Here is a 25,913-nt window from a genome sequence, read left to right as displayed (position 1 = left end):
TTGCTCATGAGTTGTAATGGCCATAAGAGACCTTTGTCATAGTCATGTAGGCATACAGGCTCTTATGAGTGCAAGGTAGAGAAAGCTGATCAAATTGTGAATTTTGGCTTGGAATGTGTTGTTTGAGGTGTTTTAATGTTTCCTAGGTTGTTTTGGGTTATTTTTAGGTGATCAAATGTAGTTTGGAGCAAAGTTTTTGAACCTAGCAAAAATTGTCAAAAATTGTCAAAGTTGCTCATAGCAACTTTGTAATTTTTCAACTCTTGAAGGAAACCAACGTGCAAGGTTGGTTGAGTAAGTTGTAACCATCCCCAATGCTAGTATAAAGCTTGGGAAAACTGATTTTGATCGGTTGGTAATCATTTGACAAAAAAATCAAGTTTGGTTCCACACATTTCTTGAGTTTTTTCATGTTTTTTGCTGCTCTAAGCTGTGTGTACGGCCTATAGGGATTGTTAGACACAATCCAGGGGCATGGAAATTTAGATATTTTTAGGTCCCAGAGACAAATGAGAGGGGGAGGGGGTTGAATCAATTGGCTAATAAATTCAAACCAAAATTAACTTAACCAAAACTTAATGCTTAATACTAGTAAACCAAACTTTATGTCGGTAGACAGTTTTATCAGTTAATTGCAGTACCGGTAAAGATTAATGCATGAAACAGAAAGACAATAACATCCACAACACATAACACAGATATTTGTATGTGGAAACCCTATAAGGGGAAAAACCATGGTGGGAAGCCTTACCCACAATCAGATGATACTACTGCAAATAGTATGTGTGTACACTATGGAGTTTGTGCATGCAGAAAGACCAACTGCCTAGAGCTCACTGCTCAAACACAAAATGGGAGTCACACTGACTACAATTGGATGGTTGAATCCAATGATAATGTACTGCTTAAAATAGCATCTTCATATGCTGGATTCAGTACCAGTTTAGCTCTAATATGCCTTTTTCAAACCTTCCTTCAATATTGAATGATGTTTGAGTGTATAGCTCTTCTTATTTTTGCATATACCTTATTACAATCCTTTTTAAAATCCCATATCAATCTCACAAATGAGATCTTACATTTACACCATACCCTAAGACCAATTGAGTAGGTCGGCTCATTAAAGATATTACAATAAAATCATTTACAAATGAATCAATATCCGATGCATCATGTTGGCTCAATGCATTTACAATAATAACAAATCATCTTCATAATGTGTCATGTTGATCTGGAATAGATATGCTTGTCGGTGCATAACTTGGACCTATTTTCTGGTAACAACAAATATGCAAACTCGAATAGATCAATAATCATATCGCCAAAACCAAGTGATCAAATAATGTCTTCGACATAACCAAGTAGTCTTCAAGTCATTCCAAGTGTCGATGAACAATATAACCTGCCGATGAACCGAATACCAGTGACTGTGCGTAAGTCACTGAACATGTCGGTGAACATAACCAAAGATCTCCAAGTGCTGATAAGTGTTGACAAGTGTTAACAAGTGTTGACATCAATGACAAAACCAATGCAACACATCCAAAATACCAACAATCTCCCCCTTTGGCATTGATGGAAAAACCATCTAAGTGCCAAAGCAGAAATGCCAAAAGCCAAAAACCAACAATCTCCCAAAGAGATCATTAACCAGCAATCAAAATACATAATATATTTCTCTCCTAGGAATAATCTCTCAAAAGATAATGTGTTTTTCCATAATATCTCTCCACCCTTTGACATCAAATGCCAAAGCAATACAAAACCAAATACAAACAGTTCATAGAACTTATTACAAAATACCAATTCTCCAATTTATCCAACTACTCCCCCTGAGAAGTAGCTCTCCTCATCAAAGCCGGAATAAAAGATTTCTCTATTAATTATGTCGGTCGATGACAAAACATCAACTGTCTAAGTCTCTACCGGTGGGGGTAGAACTCCAAGCCGCTCTCTGAGATATTCAAATGTCTCCTTAGGCAAAGGCTTAGTAAAAATATCTACAATCTGCTCTTTAGTATTCACATAAACCAATTTCACTTCTTTTGCTTCAACATTCTCTTTTAGAAAATTGAATTTGATAGAAACATGTTTAGTCTTTGAGAGAAATATCGGGTTCTTAGATATATCAATTGTTGTCAAATTATCACAGTAAATGATTATAGGTTCCTTGCATTTTACCTTTATGTCCTTCAACATTTGCTTGATCCATAACACCTGTGTGCAATTAGTTGTTGCTGCAACATATTCTGATTCTGTTGTTGATAAACATGTGCAACTTTGTTTCTTACTCGACTAAGAAATTAGTCTACTACCAAGGAAAAATGCTCCGTCGGTGGTGCTTTTTCTGTCATCTACATCTCCTGCCCAATTAGCATCTGTGTATGCACATAAATCAAAATTTTCATCTCTAGGATACCATAAACCAAGATTTGTAGTGCCTTGAAGGTACCGAAAAATCCTTTTTACTGCTGATTCATGATTTTCTTTAGGATTACTCTAAAATAATGAGACAATACATACTGCATTCATAATATCAGGTCTTGTTTGTGTCAAATATAGTCAACCTCCTATCATAGACTTGTATCTAGTCAGATTAGCAGGTGTTGATTCATCCTTCAATGATAATTTATCAGTTGTAGTCATAAGTGTGCTTATCGGTTTAGAGTTTTCCATGCCAAATTTCTTTAGTAACTCTTTTAAGTACTTAGATTGACATAAGAATATACCTTTATCAGTCTGTGAAATCTGCAATCCTAAAAAGAATTTTTTCTCCCCAATCATAGACATTTCAAATTCTTCCTACATCTTATTAGAAAAGTCTTTACACAATCCATCTTCTCCTCCAAAGATTATATCATCAATAAAAACTTCAATAACCAAGATGTCATCATTAGTCACTTTGTAATATAGATTGTTGTCAGCATTACCTTTAGTGTAACCAAGCTTCAAAAGATATTTGTCCAATCTAGCATACCAAGCTCTAGGAGCCTGCTTTAATCCATACAAAGATTTCCTTAACCTGCAAACTATATCTTTGTCATCTGTTAAAGAAAATCCATCAGGTTGTTCGATGTAAACTTTTTCTTCAAGATCTCCATTCAGAAATGCACATTTAACATCCATTTGACATACTTTATAGTTCTTGTGAGTTGCAAAAGCCAATAATAGTCTGACTGCCTTAATTCTAGCTACCGGTGCAAAGGTTTCATTGTAATCAATTCTTTCTTTTTGTGAATATCCCTTACACACTAATCTTGCTTTATTTATGATTACGTTTCCATCTTCATTAAGTTTATTTCTGAAAACCCATTTAGTTCCAATTACATTTTTGTCCTCAGGTCGGGGAACCAATGACCAAGTGTTGTTCCTTTCAATTTGTTCCAATTCATCTTCCATAGCTTTAATCCAATATTTATCTTCACATGCCTCGTTAATTGTTGTAGGTTCAACTTGAGAAATAAGACACACCTCTTCATTTGTCAGTCTTCCTCTAGTCATAACTCCTTGATACTTGTTTCCAATTATTTGATCTTCAGGGTGGTTCAATCTTACATACTGGGGTGTTTTTACTTCTTGTTGTTCTATAGTGACTATTGAATCCTCAGATGATGCCGGTGTAACTAGATCAACATTTTGTACCAGTGTATTCATAGTAGGTTCATTTGTGATTATCTCTATTACTGGTTTAGAGTCCATTGACCTTGAATTTCCTCTAAACTATTCATCAATCTTCACATTTGCACTCTCAACAATTTTCTGCAATCTCTTATTAAAACATTTATATGCCTTGCTCTTAGATGAATAACCAAGAAATATTCCTTCATCACTTCTAGGATCAAATTTGTCAATATACTCATCTCTTCTAATGTAGCATTTACTTCCAAATATTCTAAAATATTTAAGAGTAGGAGTATTACCAAACCATAGTTCATGAGGGGTCTTACCGGTTTCTCCTTTGATGTGAACTTTGTTGAATGTATAAACTGTTGTATTGACTAATTCTCTCCAATATATATGAGGTAGGTTTGCTTCTGATATCATGCTTCTAGCTTCATCCAGAATAGTTTTGTTATTCCTTTCTACAACTCCATTTTGTTGGGGTGTCTGGGGTCACTGATAACTGTCTTCTGATCCCATTCCCTTCACAAAATGTATTAAATTCCTTAGATGTGAATTCACCTCCTTGATCTGATCTCAAACATTTGATTTTCTTACCAGTTTCATTCTCTACCATCACCTTGAATAGTTTGAATTTCTCAAATGCTTCAGATTTCTCCCTAAGAAAAGTAACCCAACACATTCTAGAATAGTCATCAATGATTAACATAAAGTATCTATCTCCTTGTATACTTCTAGTTCTTGTTGGACCACATAAATCAGTATGAATTAAATCAAGAACATTGTTAGATTTCTCTGGAATACTCTTGAAGGTTTCTATAACTTGCTTTCCAAATTGGCATTCCTTACATACAGGATTGTGAGGTTTAACAATCTTAGGTAAATCTCTTACTGCCTTATTTGTACTGATTTTCACAATGCAATCAAAATTTACATGACAAAGTCTCTTATGCCATAACCAACTTTCATTAAAAAGTGCAATCAAACATGCTTTCTCATTGTTATTTAAATGAAAGATATTACCTCTAGTCTAATTACCGGTTGCAATTTCCAAACCAGTTATGTTTAAGATTTTGCATTTACCGTTCTTGAATTGTAACTGAAATCCTTTCTCAACTAATTGACCAACACTCAAAAGATTATGCTTCAAACCTTCAACATAGTAAACATTATCAGTATTGTGCTTACCATTAAAAGATATAGTTCCTTTTCCTTTGATCAAAAAAGCTTTATCATCTCCAAATCTCACTAGACCTACATTGTAATCCTGAAAGGTTAAGAATTTACTCTTATCACCAGTCATGTGATGTGAACATCCATAATCAATAATCCATTCATCCTTATCTTCAATTTTAGCTGTCAGGGCCTGCTCTACCGGTTAAACAGTAGGTGTTGGTTGATCTTCTATTATAGCAACAAAATCCCATCCATTGTCTGTCGGTTCCTCATCAAAGTCATAAGTTACTCCTTCATCAGCATAGTAACAAGATTTGTCCCTATTCTTCTTAAACTTGTATCTCTGATATTCAGGGTTAGGCTTATATGCTCTTTTAGCTTCTTCTTTCAATCTTGCATGTCTATCAGGACACTTAGAAGCCATATGACCAACTTTAATGCAATTAAAACATTTAAATGGTGATTTACCTTTATACTTACTTCCAACTTGACCTTTAGGCATTTTCCTTGCAAATAGTGCTTCAAGTTCTTCTAGTTCTTCATTCTCCTTTCTAATTTCTTCAAGTTCTTTTGCATAAAAGGCTTTCCAATCAGATTTATCAGATGATGATGTTGCAGATGATGATGATGCCTTGAAAGCTAAATTTGTCTTATAGTGGCAACAAGACCAAATTCCTCAAGTTTAAAAGCTTAAAGTTTTCCAACCAAAGTGTCTCGAGATACTGATGCTTTAGGCATTGTTCTCAATTCATTTATAGCAGTAACTTTCATTTTATATGATGGTGGAAAAGCTCTTAAAACTTTAGAAACAATTTCATCTTCACCTAAGGTTCCTCCACAACATTGTATACCCAAATAATTTCATTTACTCTTTCCATAAAAGCAGAAATTCTTTCATCTTCTTCCATTTTCAGATTTTCATTCTTAACCCAGAAGCATTCAAGTTTTGCAATTTTGACTGTGGAATCTCCTTCATTCAATGTTTCCAATTTGTCCCAAATAGCTTTAGCAGTAGATCTATCTGATAATCCAATGATTTTATGATCTAACAGTGTACTTAAAAGTGCTTCTCTTGCTTTGCAATCATTTTCCTCATCTTTAACCAAGGTTGGTGGATTAGGTTGACCTTGAGTAGGAGTAGTATAACCATTATTTGTAACATCCCATATGTCCTTTCCAATCCAATTCAAATGTGTCTCCATCTTGATCTTCCATATACCATAGTTAGTTCAATCAAGTTTAGGGTTGTCCTTCTTGAAATAGTTAGAAGACATTGGATCTCCTCAAGTTGTTAAACTTCTGCAAAAAGAGGACTAGACTTTGATACCATTTGTTAGATCCCAGAGCCAACTGAGAGGGGGGGAGGGGGGGGGGGGGGGGGGGGTGAATCAGTTGTCCAATAAATTCAACCCAAAATTAACTTAACCAAAACTTAATGCTTAATACCGGTAAACCAAACTTTATGTCAGTAGACAATTTTATCAGTTAATTGTAGTATTGGTAAAGATTAATGCATGAAATAAAAAGACAATAACATCCACAACACATAACACAAATATTTGTACGTGGAAACCCTGTAAGGGGAAAAACCACGGTGGGAAGCCTTACCCACAATCAGATGATACTTCTGCAGATAGTATGTGTGTATAATATGGAGTCTGCACATGCAGAAAGGCCAACTGCCTAGAGCTCACTGCTCAAACACAAAATGGGAGTCACACTGACTACAATTGGATGGTTAAATCCAATGATAATGTACTCCTTAAAATAAAATCTTTATATGTTGGATTCAGTACTGGTTTAGCTCTGATATGCCTTCTTCAAACCTTCCTTCAATCTCGAATGATGTCTGCATGTATAGCTCTGCTTATTTTTGCATATACCTTATTACAATCCTTTTTCAAATCCCATATCAATCTCACAAATGAGATCTTACATTTATACCATACCCTAAGACCAATTGAGTAGGTCAGCTCACTAAAGATATTACAATAAAATTATTTACAAATGAATCAATATCCGATGCATCATATCGGCTCAATGCATTTACAATAATAACAAATCATCTTCATAACATGTCGTGCTGATCTGGAATAGATATGCTTGTCGGTGCATATCCTGGACCTATTTGTTGGTAATAACAAATATGCAAACCCAAATAGATCAATAATCAGATCGCCAAAACCAAGTGATCAAATAATGTCTTTGATATAACCAAGTAGTCTTCAAGTCATTCCAAGTGCTGGTGAACAATATAACCTGTTGGTGAACCAAATACCGGTGACTCTGCATGAGTCACTGAACATGTTGGTGGACATAGCCAAAGATCTCTAAGTGCTGATAAGTGTTGACAAGTGTTGACATCGATGACAAAACCAATCCAACACATCCAAAATACCAACATATATGTGTTTTAACTTTCATTTTCTTCAAGTCTGAGGTTCTGAAGTTGTATAGTTTGAAAGTTATAACATTTTTAGTGCAGGTGGCTGGAAAATCCCTACAAACTAGGGTTTTGAGAAAAAATGTCTTTTTCCTAACATTCCATAGTTGAAACTTGCTGAAAATTGTTGGAATGTTAGGAGAACCTGTAAATATTATTTTTGTTTTTGTTTTAGTGCAGGGGAGGCCATACTTTGGTCATGACATCAAACCCTAGCTTGGCAAGCATAGGGAAAAGGTTGAAATTGTGCCCTAGATGATAAAGGGTGATGCACAGAGGTAGAAGAAGGGTGGGGAAGGGTGGAGTATGTGTTTGCAGACCTTAAAAAATCAAAACTCTCCTTGTTTGATCAGGTTAAATTTGTTTAAAGTTGTTGCTCCAAGTTTGGGTGTTGAAAGAGCAAACTAAGCCTCCTTAGCTCTATAAGGGTTAGATACCCAAGGTTCAAAACCCAGATGCAATTTTTAGATATTGTATCAAAGTTCCAAAAGGGTATCTGAAATTGTTTTCCTATTGCTATTGGGAAAAATCTTGAAAAGTTTCAGTTTTACCATTTTGAAAAGGCTACAAGGAATAGCCTAATTCTAAGCCTAAATACCACCAGTCTTGAAATCGGTAAGGACAAGATGTATTGAAAAGTGTGTAAGGGTGTATTAGGGGTATGAGACCACCATTAAAATGTCAGATTGTGTAAAGGAATCAAAGATCCTAGGTGGAGTGTTTGTGCTCACGGTGTGAGTGAGTAGATTAAACTTACTCAAGGTGTGATCAAGAGAGTTTGGAACTCTCTTCAAGAATTATAACTTAGCACAATCCAAGGACCTTAGGAGAGGGTTGGGGAGGAGTTCTAGCAGACCCTAGGAGGGTGAAATAACATTTAGCCATTGGATAGCTCAATAGAAGTCTTGAGTAGAAGCCAGTTGGCACCGATTGGAGAAGTGAGTACATTCACTCTACATAAGAGTGGTATCAGAGCCATTTTATTTGAACAAGTGGTGTATGTCAGACCTAGAGGTAGAGTCTGGAGCTATAAACATGCCTCCAAAGGCAATGAGCAAATATGCCATTAGAGATATGGTACGATGTTGGCAGAGGCCCGGGAGAAAGAAACCAAGAAAGGGAAAGGCAAGATCACTGAGTGGGGTGATGAAACTGATGATGAAGATGTGATAGGGGAGATAAATTAAAAGAAGGAGTTGTACAAGGATCAACAAATCACAGTGGACATCTTTAAGACACTCAACAACGATACCTTGGAAGGGTTACTAGTCTATAATGGAAGTCTAAATGGAGAAAAATTGCTAGAGTGGATTGAAGCTTTGTCCAATCATTTTGAATACAAAGAGATTGCAGAAGAGAAGAGGGTTAATTTGGCCAAAACTAGATTAAAGGGATCAACCCTAGTGTGGTGGAACATGATGCAAGAGGAAAGAGAACAATCTAGAAGAAAGAAGATTACTTCTTGGTGAAGGATGAAGATTAGAATCAAATCACAATTCTTGCCCATAGACTATGAGATACAAATGCATAAGAAGTTGCAAAATCTAAAACAAAGAGAGATGGATGTAAGCACCTACACGGAGGAGTTCAACAAACTAACTTTAAGGGATAGAAAACAAGAAGAAGGGGTGGAAAAAGTTGCAAGGTACTTGAATGGACTTAGACAAAACATCCAGGATGAGATAAGCATGTTGGCATTTGATACAGTTCACAAATGCTTCCAGTTGGCTTTGAGAGCAGAGGACAAGATCAAAAGGAAGGGTGAGCATAATCAAAGAGGTAGAGGTGGTAGAAATTTCAAAGGGAGAGGCACCTATGGAAGGGGCTACAATTCTAATAGAAATGAAGAAAGCAATCAACTAGAGAACAATGGTGATAAATTCAACAGAGGAGGTCAATTCAGAGGCAATTCAAGAGGGAGAAACAACTTTAGGGGCAGATTTGGAAATCAAGAAAGAGGACCTATAGTCTTCATTGGTAAATGCTTCCATTGTCATCAAGTGGGGCACACTATGAACTGGTGTCCTGAGAAGACCTCTAGTTCTCACATGGGAGAAAGAAGGACACAACTCGTGTAAGAAGAGGATTGTTAGAGTGTCACCTCACCAATCAACAAGGTTGGACCTGTTCTTGATAGAGAAAATCTAATGTCGAGGAGAACTTTGTTGAAAGTGCCTCAAGCAAAAGAGCCTGCATAGAGAAAGACACTTTTTAGAACCACCTGCAAGTCACATAGAAATATTTGTAAAGTGATAGTGGATTCAGGATCTACTGAAAACATGGTAGCAATTGAGATGTTAGACAAGTTGAAGCTGAAAAGGTTGCCACATACCACACCCTACAAGGTGTCTTGGTTGAGTAAGGGACATCATGTGCTTGTGGATGAGCAAGCTTGGGTGGATTTTGAGATTGGAGACTATAAGGATAGAGTCCTTTGTGACATCTTACCCATGGATGCATGTCATTTGCTGCTTGGCCGCCCTTGGCAATTTGATGTCAAGGCTATGCATGACGGTGAGAAGAATTCCTGCCTCATCACCAAAGGAGGTAAGGAATTTCAAATGGATCCCTTGGTTGAACAAGGTGAAGAAAGGCATGTTGGTTCAAGTGTTATGTTGCTTAGTGGAGAGGAGTTCTTGAAGGTGCTGAAACATGAAGGGAGTCAAGGTTGTGCAATCATAATGAAACCCAAAGAAGAGGTAAAGGCTACAAACAAACTGGTTGTACCTCAAGAAGTACAAATTTTGCTAGACCGGTATAAAGACATAGTGGTCAATGAAATACTAGATGTGCTACCTCTTTATAGATATGTGAATCATCAAATAGACCTCATACCTGGTGAAAATTTACCAAACAAGGCTGCCTACAAGATGACATTGACCCAAAATGAAGAGATAGCCAAGCAAGTGCAAGAGCTACACTACAAGGGGTTGATAAATAAGAGTTTGAGTCCACGTGTAGTACCCACAATGTTGGCACCTAAAAAGGATGGGAAGTGGAGGATGTGCACCGATTCATGAGCCATAAATAAGATTACCATAAGGTATCGGTTCCCAATGTCAAGGATTGAAGACTTGATGGACTACCTAGGTGGAGCTTGCTACTTTTCTAAGGTAGATTTAAAATCAGGCTATCACCAAATAAGGATTAGACCTCGAGATGAGTGGAATACAGCCTTTAAGACCAATGAGGGCCTATATGAGTGGTTGGTGATGCCCTTTGGGCTCACAAATGCACCTAGCACCTTCATGAGGCTCATGAATGAAGTGCTTGCTGAGTTTATTGGTAAATTTGTCATTATTTACCTTGACGATATTCTGATTTTTAGTAGGTCAAAAGAGGAGCATATCAAGCATTTGGACCAAGTCTTGAGGAAGCTACACCAAGAGAAGTTGATGATCAATCTTGACAAGTGTGAGTTTTTCAAAACTGAATTGGTATATCTTAGTTTTGTAGTTTCTCAAGGGTGTTTAAAAATGGATCCATCAAAGGTAGAGGCAATAGTGAATTGGCCCACTCCTAAATCAATAGGAGATGTAAGAAGCTTTCATGGTTTGGCCTCTTTCTATAGGAAATTTATTAGAGGTTTTAGCCATGTGTGTGCACCAATTTTGAACACCATTGAGGGAGGAGTCAAATGTCAATTTAATAGGACTAGTGCAGCAGAGAAGGGGTTTGAGGTGTTGAAACAAAAGGTTGTTGAACTTCCTTATCTTAGACTACCTGATTTCAATCAGCCTTTTTACAGTGGAGTGTGAAGCAAGTAAATTGGCCATTGGGGCAATTTTGAGCCAAGAGAATCACCCGGTTGCATTCTTCTCTGAAAAGCTCAATGAGGAAAAACAAAAGTACTCCACTTATAATTTAGAATTGTATGCTATGGTGCAAGCACTAAATAAATGGAGGCATTGTCTCTCGCCTAAAGAGTTTATTGTATACATTGGCAATCATGCTCTTAGCTTTTTGAATGGACAAGAAAAGTTAAACCAAAGACACCTCAAGTGGGTTGAGTATTTGCAAGCCTATACTTTCTCAATCAAGCACAAGAAAGGAACCACCAACAAAGTGGCTGATGCTAAGTCAGAGAGTTCTTACCATTCAAGAAGTGCAACTCCAAAGTGTAAGAAGTGCAACTCCAAAGTGTGGGCCTAAATGATCTCAAAGATCTCTACCAAGGTGATAAAGATTTCAATGGAGCACATGATGTTTGCTCTAAGTTTGCTAATGCTTGTCATGTTGCATATTCAGATTATATGTTGCAGGAAGGTTTATTGTTTAAAGGACACTTTCTTTGCATCCCACATTGTTCCACGAGGGACAATATTATCAAAGAGAAACACCAAGGCAACCTAGGTGGACATTTTGGACTTGACAAGACCTTGGAGAAAGTTAGTAGATTATACTATTGGCCTAGACTACAATAAGATGTTAGGAGGTTTGTTGAGAAATGTGCCATTTGTCAAGGGCCAAAGGAACCTCAAGTAATGCAGGTCTGTATCAGCCATTAGCCATTCCAACAAGGCCATGGGAGTGCTTGAGCATGTAATTTGTTCTTGGTTTGCCTAGAACACCAAGGGGGTATGATAGTGTTTATGTTGATGTGGATAGATTCAACAAGATGACACACTTTGTGCCTTTCAAATGCACTCATGATGCCACCCACATAGCTAGTTTGTTCTTTAAGGAGGTTGTGAGAATCCATGGTTTGCCACTTAGCATAGTGAGTGATAGAGATACAAAGTTTGTGAGTAACTTTTGGAGAACACTATGGAAGAAACTTGGCACTAACCTCTTTTTTTCTTTAGCATACCATCCACAATCAGATGGTCAAACTAAAGTGGTGAATAGTTCCTTGGGAAACTTACTGATACGTCTTACTAAAGAACATGGTCAAGCTTGGGATCTAGTATTGGGACAAGCAAAGTATGCCTATAATGATTCAGTTAACAGGAGCATAGGCAAGAGGCCTTTTGAGATTGTGTATGGATGTCATACAAGAGGTGTTTTAGAACTCATAGATCTCATCTCTATGGACCATAAGAGTTCCAAGGTGAAAACTTTGCCGAGAACATGAAGGAGATACATGAGCAAGTGAAGAAGACATTGCAACAGTCTAATGATAAATATAAAGAAAGGGCAAACAAAACAAGAAGATAGGTTCATTAAAAAGTTGGAGACCTGGTCATGGCTTGTTTGAGAAAGGAAATACTTCCTAAGGGTCAACCAAATAAACTTTGCATGAAGAAGATAGGACCTCTCAAGGTTGTTCACAAGTTTGGCAACAATGCCTATGAGTTGAAGTTACCTCGAGGCTTGGCAATTTCTCCCATATTTAATGTATGTGACCTGTATTCCTAAAAAGGAACTCAGACTGATGTAAATCAAGATCCTACAACACCTGAAGAAGTGGATTGGCATCAAGACTTGCCACCTAGTCAATCGATTTCCTTGGAATGCATACTAGATACCAAAGTGGTTAAGAAGACTAGAAAGGGTGTCTACAAGGATTATCTGGTCAAATGGGAAGGTCTACCCGCTTCTAAGGCAACTTGGATGTCTGAGAAAGACATATTGCAGCATGGTTCTTCCATTCAAGCCTTATCTTCTCAAGGGACTTGAGTTCTTGTCACCCAGGGAGCATGGTGCAGGAGCACAAATGCAAAAGTTATTTGTTTTTAATGCTTTTGATTTTGGGATGTTTGAATCCTTTTTGTGTCTTTGTAATAAGGCCAATAGGCTATAAATGTTTTCTCATGAGTTGTAATGGTCGTAAGAGACCTTTGTCATAGCCATGTAGGCATACAAGCTTTTATGAGTGCCAGGTAGAGCAAGTTGATGAAATTGTGAATTTTGGCTTGGAACAGGTTGTTTGAGGTGTTTTAATGTTTCCACACTTGTAGCTCAATCAAATGAACTCGAAATCACGTGAAACTTGAAACTATTACTCACTAGCATGGTATCGTTAAATTGGTCTCAATCCCATAGTTTTTAACCAATTTTCTAAGGGAGTATATTTACACCCTAAGCACATTGGGGCAATAATTTTTTTATTTTTGTCTTTGAGACAACGTTGTTCCAACATTGTCTCAAAGAGGAGCAAATGTAGACACCTAAAAATGTCTCATTAATCTATGCTAATTATTCGTCTTATTAATTAAATAATTCTTTAATTGTTTAATTAAACTAATTAAATTTTTCTAAATTAATTTTAATCATCATTTCAACATTACTATTTCTATCTCCTTAAACAATTAATCCTTTAACCATTTCTATATATTAATTAAATATTAATTATTATTTAATTAATTGCAATTTATACCTTTAATTTTAATAATCTTTATTATTTAATTAAATTCAATTTCAAATAATTAAATATTTCTTTAAATTATTTAATTAACTAATTCATTCTTCTAATCCAAATTCCAAATTTCAAATTTCCCCAAATATTAATTAATTAATTTCAAATTTCAAATTTCCTTGGATGGCTAATCCTTTTTTTAGCAGCTATCTAAGTTTTGCTATGCCTTTTTTGATAGTTTGAACTGATAGATCTTTAGATCTTTTAGCTATTTAACTCTTGAACTTCTGGTTCGGCCTAGCTCTTTTTCTAGGTATTTTGTAATAATTTTTGGTTTTGTCTTTCATTCATTAAACTATTTCCTTCCAATGTATACTCCATTTATTATTAATATACTTATCTGTCGGTTATAGCCCTTTGTCGATAATTTTTTTTTTTAACTACATGTGCATTTCACTTTTCAAAAATTCAAATTCAAATAAAATGAGAATGGAATGTGAATTTCATCTCAAAATCCTATAACACATATTGAAATTCTAACTCCCACTGACTTTCAGTCTAGCTAGGCAATCAATTTAGTCAACTAAGTAATCTATTTAGTCATCTCCCCAGTTAACTTAGTTAGCTCCTCAATCACCTTTTTCAACTCTCAATCAATTTTTTGGAATAGAGCAATCAATTTAGTTAACAAATCAATCAACTCAGTCATATGATCAATCTAATTAATTCACTGATCAATCAACCCAATCAACTCATCAATCAAATGAGTTAAACTCCCAATCAGTTTTGTCTCAAAAAATCTTATTCATTGATCAATTATGTTCTAGAATGAATCTCAACCGTCCTTTCTCATCCTCCAAAATCTATAAATCCAACCCATTTCTCTTCAATTTTTATTGCCCACTACCTTCAGAACTATTGTGTCTAACTTATGCAAGTACTCCAATGCAACACTGAGAGTCATACAACACAATGATGAAGAAGAGAAATGGAAGCAAATTGAGTTAACAAAGGTTTTTTTTTCAAATTAGAAATTTATTGTTATTTTGTTGATTTCAATTTATTTTCATTGTGTTTATGGAATTGCTTGATTAGATTATAGTATTGGTGGTTTACTCTCTTAAATATGATTATAATATGGCTAATTTTTTCATAGAAACAAAAATTACAGTGAACTGCTTTGTCAGGCTTTGCCTTTAATTCCAAAACTCATATTTAGCGATGCTTTACACAAGTCTTCTATCTTTGGTCTCTTTGTGCCTTATAAAAGAATAGTTCATAATATTTTGTCCGGTTTAAGCAACCGTGGTGCTTGAAATCTCCTTTGGACCCGGAACATTCCATAAACCATCTTTAAAGGTGCTATTAGGTTCTGATCCTGCTTTTTGAACTTTGCCTTCAATGCATCGAGACTTTACCCTCTTTTGCGCTTCAGTGCCACTTGATCAGTCAGGCTTTGATAATAGTTTAGGAACCATCATCGAAGTTTGACACTCAATGTTGAACTGCAAGACTTGAATATTTTGAACAAAAGCTTCACAATTAGACCAAATGTTAAGTTCAAATTTATGTGTTGAATTACGACAATGAAGATGGAACATAGAACTAAGTGCAAGATGGGGTGTCAGAGAATGACACAACATTTGGGACTAAGACAAAAGTGACAAAATTCGAAAAATAAATTACACAAAATTTTATAGGGCCAAAGCAAGCATCGAGGAGTGATATTTGAAGTGGAAATCAGCCAAGATCGATAAGATTCAAAAGACACTTAAGGAAAAAGGACTCGAACTAGTTAAAAATGACTTGTTGGACTCCGACAGGGGTTCAAGAATTGACTCAAAAACTCGACACACTTAGAAAGACAACTTAAATAAATTTCACTCGGCTTATAAAATTACAAGGTAAGACCAAGATTAAATGGAGTGAGTGAAATTTAAGCAACGGACAATCGGGGAGAATCAAAGAGAAAGGTTTTCATGTTTCCTATGTTAAGGATAGTGGAAATAAAGAAGTAGTTTCTCTTTATAATGGTAATACAATGGCATCATAATCTTTGACTCTACACTTAAAAATATTTTAAGAAAGAATGAAAAGATAATTCTTTTTCATCAAAATCAATAATGGTATAATTTCTCTTATAAAGGATTCAATAATTTTTTGAAGTTTCTTTCCACTCTGATCCATTTTTAACTTTATAAGTGCTCGCAATTTTTTTTTTTTAATATTAGGGTTTCTAATTACGTGGCACCATAGGATGTCTTTGTTATCAACATAGACCAACCATATTATATTATTTAAATATTTATTTTTAACAATAGATTAACAAAAAATAGCTTTAATGTGTGTTAACAACACATGAAAATACGATATTTCCACCAATCCATCAAAAATCATATTTGATTAAAAATCAAATTAATATTTTTTAATTCTTCATTGCAATTAAATTCATAATAAGTTACACATAAGAATTAGTTATGTGAAAATTCTTCTATCTCATTAGATTTATATCATAGAAATAATTAATATATACAAGTATGCTCAAACTGGTGAAAATATTTTTTGAAATTTTACAATATGAGAATACACTTCTTTAAATAAAAGTACGTTGGCAATAAAGATGTTTTATAGGTGTTGAACACCACTAGATGCCGAGAGAGGGGGGAGGGGTGAATTAGGATATACAAAAAATGAATCTAAACAAACATTTTTATTTATTATTCATTTCATATACTTTATGCATGAAAGTAAACAACTAAAAACACAAAACCAACCACACAAGAGCACCAAGATTTTTATATGGAAAACCCAAACTAGGAAAAACCACGATGAGAACTATCTCACTATATGAATAACCAAGTTACAATTTTTAGGCTAGAGGCCAAGGAGCTCATTGCCCTTGAGATGAATTGCAAAGCTAAGGTGCACAACCTTAGGGAAAGATAAAAAAGAGACTTGTAAACACTAAAAATCCCTTCTTTAGGGCAAGATACAATACTCCAGGTAAAAAGACATCAATAATTTTGAATTGTGAAAAACCACATCCACTGAAATGCTAATCACAATTCACAATTCAAAACATATCGAAAATTGTCTTCATCATTGCTTTGTAACACATTTGGACTATTGTACAACTTCAAATACACTTTGCATAACACTATATCTCTTTACAAAATGATTCGATCTTTTATACGTCAACCCCAACCTCAATTACATCAATTAGGTCGGCCTAATTAGATGTAACATGCAAATATATAACTATCAGCCCAAAAACATACTCCAATTCATTGTGGAAGGGGGAATGAGATGTGTAAGGCTTCACACAAAGTCAACACACCTTCTTGACCATCCTAAAACATCACCCATAGATCCATACACAACCACACAAATCAATCAATATAGGTCAAGTGCAAAAGATAAATCTGTCAAAGCACACCGCCACAAATTTGCACAAACTTTAATGTAGACCACTAAGAGTACTTGCAGATGCCCGAGATAGCATCAACAAATATCCATAACACTAAACAACTGAACCACATTACCAAAATACTAATAGGTATAGGAATGTAACACATTCTTGTACATCGACACCTCGAAATAATTGTACTTTGACTAAGCACTAATTACAAATACAAGAAACCAACACCAAAGCTCTAGAAACATCATGATACATCTTTATAAATCTCCTGAAGCAACCATAAATAGATTCTACACATTCACACAATCACATTGCTACTCCATTATAAGTGCACCATACCATACCACATCCAAACCAAAGACTGCAACCAAGTTTCTCATTCGAGTTCACAAGTTTGACATCAATGACAACAAGAACTCATATTTGCAACAAAAAGGTTCATGCTAAATTGCCACTAAATAACAAAATTCAAAATTCAAAATTCAAATTAACATTGAACATTAGTAATTGAACCAAATTAATATATACACTTCTTCTCATAAAACCTTCCAAAGGGAATGCTTTTCCATTAACTTTATATATTCTTCAATAAAGTGTACAATTATACTTACTTTAGTTTGAAGTACACAACTTTTATGGAATACACACCCATTACCATAGAACCACTAAAAAAATACTTTTCAATATCAAACTATTCCATACATCTGACTACATATAAAATAAAATTTTACAATATTAAAAATAAATTAAATCATTATAAAAAAACATTTATCTGAACAAAATCAATCAAATGATTAAAAAAAAATAGTTCGCATTTAATACTACATAAATTCACAATTGAATTTGTTTCAATCAATTAATATATAAGCTTCTTCTCATAAAATCTCACAAAGGGAATGCTTTTCCATCAACTTTACATATTCTTCAACAAAGTGTACAACTATACCTTACTTTAGTTTGAAATACACAATTTTATAGAATACACATCATATCTCCAAAAAACCTTTGAATAACAAGCTATTCCATACATCTAATTATATATAAAACAAAATTAAAAAATATAAAAATAATTTCAATCATTATGACATAAGACATTTATTTGAACAAAATCAATTTTATGATTAAATGAAAAACATTATATATAATATTTTAACATAAATTTATAGTTGAATTTATTTCGATCAATCTTATATTAATGATATTTAAGAGATAGTAAAACAATACAAAATGTAAATTATATTAAAAATCTCACTCCTTTACATTTTTTTACTCCATACAAACTAAGTAAAATTGAAATAAATACTAAAAGCATATTTACTTATAAAACTCACTTTGAAATAATGAAAAACTATAATATTTAAATTAAATCAACAGATTAATAAACTTGTTATATATATTTCTATCAAAATAACAAAATATTTAATTTATTTATAAAATATTTTATAATTTTAATTAAAAAATCAAATTTGTGAACTTTCCAATAATTTTTGTCAACATTGAAGTCAGTACACTCCATCCTTTCTGCCATCATAATTAAGTCTGTCAACGTGAAAATTAACAATCATTTAATAAAAATTAAATGCCCCCAAAATTTGCCAAGTCAAAATCATAAGAAACTAAAATTCTTAAGATATTTAGATTAACTAAAATAATATGCCCGTTAAAAAACCAACATCAAAATCATAATAGAAAATTTTAAATTGTACATAAATCGCAGAATATGAAACAACGTACTAAAATTAGTGTTAATGACAACCTTCGCTACGAACGAGAGGTGTACACGTCGCTGCTATGCCACGTCATGAAGATTGGACATCACCAGCCGTTAGATCAACGAAACCTACGCAGAAGTTACTGTAGAAGAAACAAAAATAAAGGAAGAAGCCACTACTAAATTCAGAGAAAAGAAGCCCCCCCCCCATTGTTGGCCCTGGAAAAATTATTAAGCTTTGTCGGGGAGGACTGCAGAGGAGGAATCTCGGCCGTTCATTTCAAGCAACTATAGCCGTCCGTTCCAAATCAATTAATTTAACTTCCCTATCATTCTCGAAGCCAGTTCTCTTTTCTTCTTCTTCTTCTTCTTCTTCTTCTCGGCTCGTAAGGACGCCAAAAGGCTATACAATTCTCTTCGGTGGACTGCATCGGCAGGTGCTGGACGGGATCTGCTTCTATATTTGATGCCGGCAACCTAGGAGGGTTTAGTGGAATGGAGAAACAATTTGCAGGTGGAGCCATGAAGGAGTCCGCTGGGGTTTACATTGTTATTTACAGGTGCGCCCTCCCCTTTTGTTTTCTCAATTTCATTTTTTCTAAAGGTTTCTTGTCAATTTTGACCGAAATTCGGTAGTTATCTTTTCCTATTCAGCAAATTTGTTCCCTGTGGAATAACCTAGAAACTAGAAACAACGTTTCAATTTTTTCACATTTATCTCATCAGTCGTTATTTGCTAGACACCAGATTAAGGTTAGGTTAAACTGAAAATTGAGTAATCCGATACGTCTTTTTTCTGCTCTCTCTGTTGTTTCGGAGATCAGTATTGTTTGATAAGGACCAATAATTATTCCTTTTTCAACCATTGCTATATGGATTCGTCGTGTGATTATTGGTTTCAACAGGAATGGTTAAACAATTAGGGTAGATCTATTCAGATTCGCTAATCGAAAAAAAATTGAAAGGATGTATTCGTTGTCCGTATAAAATAATTCCAGTGGTTGTGCAGTTTATACTATTAGTCCTTTCACCATTTGCAGTGCATTTTTTTAGTTAAGGAAATTAATATCTTTTGGTATAAGAATAATGCCAATGGAAAACACGTTGCTATGTGTTTGACGTAAGGTCCGTTTTGCACATACAGTGAAATTAAACTGAATCTTAAAAATAACTTCAGAGCAATGCTTGCACATCGTACTGTTAAGTTAAATGTTGAGGTTCAAGGCAAGTAAGATTTCACAAGCTATCAAACTATCTACAAATCCTTTGTACAAACTATCCTTATTTACTATGAGATATCTTTCAAGTCTCGTTTTCCTTTGGTTTACCCTTATTCATCAGTTTGGAAGCAATGGTCAATAATTTGTGTGCGGTATGCCTAACTGGAATTTCAATCTGTCAAATTGAACTTATCAAACCGGGGCATTGATACTGGCCATTTTACAAATTGTATTCTTCAACGTGCCATTTAATTTTGAATTTTGAATTTATCTGGGAAAATTAGGTTTAAGCCAACTTTTATAAATAGCAAATTTCAGATTATAAATATGTTCAATAATATTTCAGCGACTCAGCTATTTTAGTGTGTGCCGTTTAAGGTGCTATTTAGTGCGTCATTATGTTTGTCATTTTAGTATGTCGTTTACTGTGCAATACTGGATTTGATTGTGCTACAATAAATTCTATGTTATTGCTATGTGATGAAAAACAGCCAAAGTTTCGTAGAACTGGGTTGGCAAAATCACCACAAATTTTTCTAATTTGCATGCAGTTAGTGAGGCTCAAATTAATTGAAATCCACTTCAGGTTTTGTAATTTTCTTGTAATTGAAATCCCCAATGATGTGGATAACTACAAGAGATGAGATATCAATGGTCATTACCCACAAATGTATGTCTTGTCTAATTTCTTCCATCATGTGTCTTTGCCACCTAAGGGGCCTCTGATTGCTTCCTCTATGGAATTATTGCCACGATGACTGTCTATAATTGAATCTATTGTTGGATCATCTGTTAATTTCAGAAAGTACATTATCACTATTGTTATAAACCTGGTTGTACCTTTTTTTTGCTGGAGCAAACCTTAGAAATATTTGAAGACTGAAACTATTGGAAAATATAAAACTGCAAGCTGCAAAGTTTAAAACCTGTCAAAAAAATGGTAAATTCTGAAAACTGCTGAAATATCATAAATTGAACTGTTTCTTTTAAAGACCAGAATGAAGAATATATATGAAATGGCTAACGTAGGCTAAATATTGATCAGTTAACTGAAATTAGAAGGAAAACAGACATCTACTGCTTCTGGAAAGTAAACCAGGCAGTACATAGAAAGGGGAGACATTCTTGGGAAGCTAGGAATATCACTTGGGTCTTATGGGTCTCCATGAGTACCATGGTTGCCTTTGGCCCAGACAAAGTCTCAACTCTTGATTGATTTGTGCACCAGCAATCCTTCCCTAAATTAAAAGTTATGTGATATGGTTCTATAATGGGCATGATGAATGCCATATTATATGAATAATTTAAATGCCCCATATTTCTAGTAATTAATGGCCCTACCCGAAGAGGCCACCCAACCCTTGCTGTCGTGGAAATGTGTTCCTGTAATGTCCCCTATTAGAACGCTACCTGTTTCCCAATAGATACATACATCCTAAGTCACTGTGTTCGAATTCGAATTCGAGTTCGGCAACTGTGAAATTCAGATGAAATTTGGCAAAGAAATTTGACATTAAATTTGCTTTATATAATTTAAAAAAAAATAGAAGTAATATATCTAATAAATTATCAAAATAATTTAAGATTGCAAAATAGATTTGAAAGCATTATAAACAGATTAAAAATAAATTAAATATTAATATAAATTAAAATTATAAAACAATAAATAAAACTAAATCTTTTTAATTTATTGATAACTAAAACTATATTATTTGACTTTGTTTTATTTTCGTTTTGTTTTAATGAAAGATGCAGAAAGATTTACGAATTTTTTTAATGAAAATAAAAGCTTTTACGCTCACCTTTCAATAATCATAAAGTAGTTTTCGGTAGAACGTCTTTACGAAAAACCAAAAACTGATGGCGGCAGCGCACTGTGAGCGTGAGGGGAAAGTTGCAGCTGGGCAAGGGCATGGGAATAGCAGCGGGGGCTTGCCGTACGAATTTCCACCGATTTTTTTTGAACTTTATTGAGTTTTTATAGATTCGCCAAATTTTAATCCTGAAGCCGGAAATTTGACGAATGTGGTGACTAAGCTTACGTCATTTAACATCATCATGTCTTAAATTATGTTATTGAGATTACAAGCATATATAATGCAGTAAATAACTAATTAAATTTAGGGTTCACCCTCACTTCTTCCCTAACCCTAATGGAAGATGGCGGAATTACTTTGCTAAGGCACTTGGAAACAGTCTACGGGTGGGCTCCCTCAAGGTTTCTTAGGAACATATGTTTATGCCCATCACGGGACTCTCTCTCAAGGCTTCAGAAATATATGTCCTTAACCATCTTGGGATTTACCCATCTAGTGACCGAATTACTCTGCCTTTCCCTACACAAACCCCTATCCCAGCGTAGGCATTAGCAGAAAAGCAAAGATTGTGCTATATATATAATAGTCTTTCATGTAATATGAATGTATTTGAAGTTAAGTATGACTGTCATACATATTGCAGTTTATATTAATATTACTACTAAATTCTGCTTAAGAACATTATCAGGCTTCATACATTAAGCATACATATTAAGCACATCTCCATGCAAACCACCAAGAACAAAGATGTTACTGCCTGTACCTTAATAACAGTTCTGATCTGATCTGATTGATGGTGATGTCACTGGATGCTTTTATTCCTTTCCTTTATATCTCTCAATGTGAGGGAGTGGTCACACCTCTTTGCATGTATGACCTTTGGCCAGAGACACACCCTTTCACCCTTAGCACCCTTTGAAAGATTGCAACTCTTCATTATATCTGCCCTTTGAAAGGGACACAATCTTTCACAATCAGATCTGCACTTCTGATTCCCAAATTATCACCCCTTCAAATGAGTTCTCTTCTCCCTTTTATACCTCATATTTTGGGGAGTCACAACGTATCATTTCATGCCTTCTGACCATTCATTAAATTTAATCAAATTTTAGTTATATTTAATTACATTTTAATTTACTTTTTATTCTTTTGTATTTTAATATTATTATTATTATTTATTATTAAATTGTATTTCAAAGTGGGGACATTACGGTTCCCATGTTTTTTGCAATCACTGTCCTGGAAACACCATGGAACATAGAATAAATTTTTTCTCATCATGTTTTCAAGGTGGAAAACATGATTTACCAAGTGTTTGATATGTTTCCAATTCAGTTTCTGTGCAAAAGTCCTGTTCTTTTCACAAGGGGGGTCTCATATGCATTGATATGCTGCTTAGTCTTGGGCCTAAAAGGTTCATAATTACCTTTACCTTTTAAAAGTCATGATTACCTGTACCTTTTTACAGTCATGATTACCTTTACCTTTTTATAGTCTGTGACACGAAGCTTTGGGTTATAGATTCATATATAATTTTGCTTCAACGGAAGTATCTAGAATTAAATGGACTTGTAGATTAAATATGAATTTTTATTTGAGGCATTTCTAGCAGAGAACCTTAATCGGTTAGTTAGTGGTAATGTTTAATTTTATTAATTCAGAATTTCCAAACTTAATTTATGTTAGTGAAATATGGGTTTTTAATGTCAGATAGATGCATCGGAAGAATTTAGATAGATTTTTCATTTGGTAATTTATCTATCAGAATATGGCCTTTTGATGTTTTTGCTTTTGAAATTGATTAGCCATGTTTAGGTAAGGAAAAATACATGGGTTTTCTTCCATTTATTGATATATATGATATATATATGGGCTTTTTTTTTTATGATATATGATATATTGATATTTAGGCAAGATAGAACTTTTTCTTATCTATATCATTTGCTTCATCTGTGAATTTGGTTTTGCTTGTTTGTTTTTGACTTCTAGATGGTGGAGAGTCTGGGAAGAATCAGTCTCTGAAGACAAGAGAACTGCCCCAAGCAAAGATTCTACTCTGTACCGTTTGAAGCTCTGTGAGGAAACTTCAAGCATGCCAAACAACTTAATAAGCATTGACGATTCAGATCTATCTTTTGATCTAATTGCTGAGCAATCATCACCTGTACCTGAACTCCAGGAAACGGTACTAGATGGTCGTTGCTATGTTTTGCTTCCGGAGGATGTTTGGAGGCGGATCCATCAATGGTTAGTAGTATGCTTTGAATTTTTTTTAGTGTTTTAATTGAATTAGATTGAATCTGTTTTTTGTTTGGGAACTTGTTTTGAGGTATTAGAAACATTTGATTGTGTGAACAATAAAGGTTGTGCAGTCTTTACTATTATAAATTACAACATTCATCTTGTATATGGAAATAGAATGCATAAATGTATTCATAAATTTACTACACTCATATGTTGAACAAGCACTATCATCACTTCAATTACAAATGCTGAAAGTCCTATTACATTCCAAGAGATCATTGATTCCATGGTAATTGACATGAATAATTGGAAAGGAATGAGCTTATATACAAAAATACCCATAATGAAATAACTTTTCCTTGATCAACCCATTATGTCAAAACTCCAAGGTGGACTATACTGTATGGTGTATACAACCTATTGAGCTTGGTAATACTAAGCTAAATACAATCATAATGTGAACATGGCTCCAATGGAGCAACATACAAATGCAACTCCTGATCAGGGCATATCCAAGCTAGAGTCACTACTCCTTGCGAACTGCATTCACAGTTTGTAGTGTATTTTCAGTCGACATCACTTCTTAATGTCCCACAAATGCCACAAGACAAGTTTGAGACACTGAAGGGGCACATGGATCAGGTGACTGAACAACCAGTCTCTCCAATGCTTGGAGACTTTACGACACGACAACCTGCAGATCAAGAATTGGTTCGGGAAACTAAACAAATCATGCTACATGATCCATCTTTAGATCTGACTCATGAACCATGGGAATGCATAGCTTTGGTTATAGCATTGGGCTAGCATGTATGTTATGTTGTTTCTGATGAGTAGATAAGCTTTAACAGCTATCTTGTGTTTTGATTGAATATGTAATGGTGCTTATGCATTTGTTTTATAATTTTATTTGCATGTTAAACATAATATGCAGGTTAGCTAGTTTGGATCATTTCCTAGTTGGTCCATAAGTTATCTGTCATACCAAGCTATAGTGTATACAACCTATCGAGCTTGGTAATACTAAGCTAAATACGATCAGAATGTGAACATGGCTTCGTTGGAGCAACATACAAATGCAACTCCTGATAATAGCATATCTAAGCTGGATTCACTGCTCCTTGTGAACTCCATTCACAGTTTTCAGTGTATTTTCAGTCCACATCACTTCTTAATGTCCCACGACTGCCACAAGACAAGGTTGAGAGTCGAGACACTGAAGGGGCACATGGATCAAGTGACTGAACAACCAGTCTCTCCAATGTTTGGAGACTTCATGACACCACAACCTGCAGATTAAGAATTGTTTGGGGAAACTAAGCTGATCATGCTACATGATCCATCTTTAGATCTGCTCATTAACCATGGGAATACGTAGCTTTGGGCTAACATGTATGTTATCTTGTTTGTGATGAGTATATAAGCTTTAATAGCTATCCTGTGTTTTGATTGAATATGTAATGTTGCTTATGCATTTGTTTTATATTTTTATTTGCATGTTAAACATAACTTGCAGGATAGCTAGTTTGTATCATTTCCTAGTTGATCAATAAGTTATCTGTCATACCACTCCTGGCTTTGGCACAGATCAACCCCTCTATGGAATCAACTCATCTTTTCTATTATGGAGTGAGGCTTACACTTACTATAGAACACATATCTTGCTGTGGCAATTCCCATTCTCCTTTCCCGGTACTGGAGCAAATATGCTTTTGATGCCCCTGGGTGTTAGTTGGGCTTCAGATTTTGCCCTTCTCCTTATGCTAGACTGTTCTTTTGTTCTTTTAATTTCCTGAACTGTTTTTCTAGTTTCCTTAAACTTGAGCGTTTTGTTGTCTTATCTATTTTGTTTTCTTCTTATATTTCATAGAGTGTTCACATATCAGAAACATGCAATGCTGAATTTCTATAAAGGGAGCTTTTTAAATTTTATTACAAATTGTGATATAGATTTAAGTTTTGAAA

The 25,913-nt window shown here is 34.6% G+C and overlaps 2 protein-coding genes across 3 annotated transcripts in view; both read left to right on the top strand.

Annotated features, from left to right (window-relative positions):
* Window positions 1–9,519: 9,519 nt before the first annotated feature.
* On the top strand, window positions 9,520–10,260 carry LOC131876639 (uncharacterized). Its single transcript, XM_059222083.1, has one exon. The coding sequence runs from the start codon at window positions 9,520–9,522 to the stop codon at window positions 10,258–10,260; it is 741 nt and encodes a 246-aa protein (XP_059078066.1).
* An 8,598-nt stretch (window positions 10,261–18,858) lies between these two features.
* Window positions 18,859–25,913, top strand: part of LOC131037481 (ubiquitin carboxyl-terminal hydrolase 5) — a 67,258-nt gene continuing 60,203 nt past the window's right edge. For both annotated transcript variants that reach the window (XM_057969635.2, XM_057969634.2), the window contains exons 1-2: window positions 18,859–19,227; window positions 23,694–23,951. In XM_057969635.2, the coding sequence (XP_057825618.2) occupies window positions 19,163–19,227; window positions 23,694–23,951 (323 nt within the window). In that variant the 5' untranslated portion in view covers window positions 18,859–19,162. The remainder of the gene's footprint in view (window positions 19,228–23,693; window positions 23,952–25,913) is intronic.

Source organism: Cryptomeria japonica, chromosome 6, assembly GCF_030272615.1.
Source record: "Cryptomeria japonica chromosome 6, Sugi_1.0, whole genome shotgun sequence".
NCBI lineage: Eukaryota > Viridiplantae > Streptophyta > Pinopsida > Cupressales > Cupressaceae > Cryptomeria > Cryptomeria japonica.
This window is presented reverse-complemented; position numbering and strand designations above follow the sequence as displayed.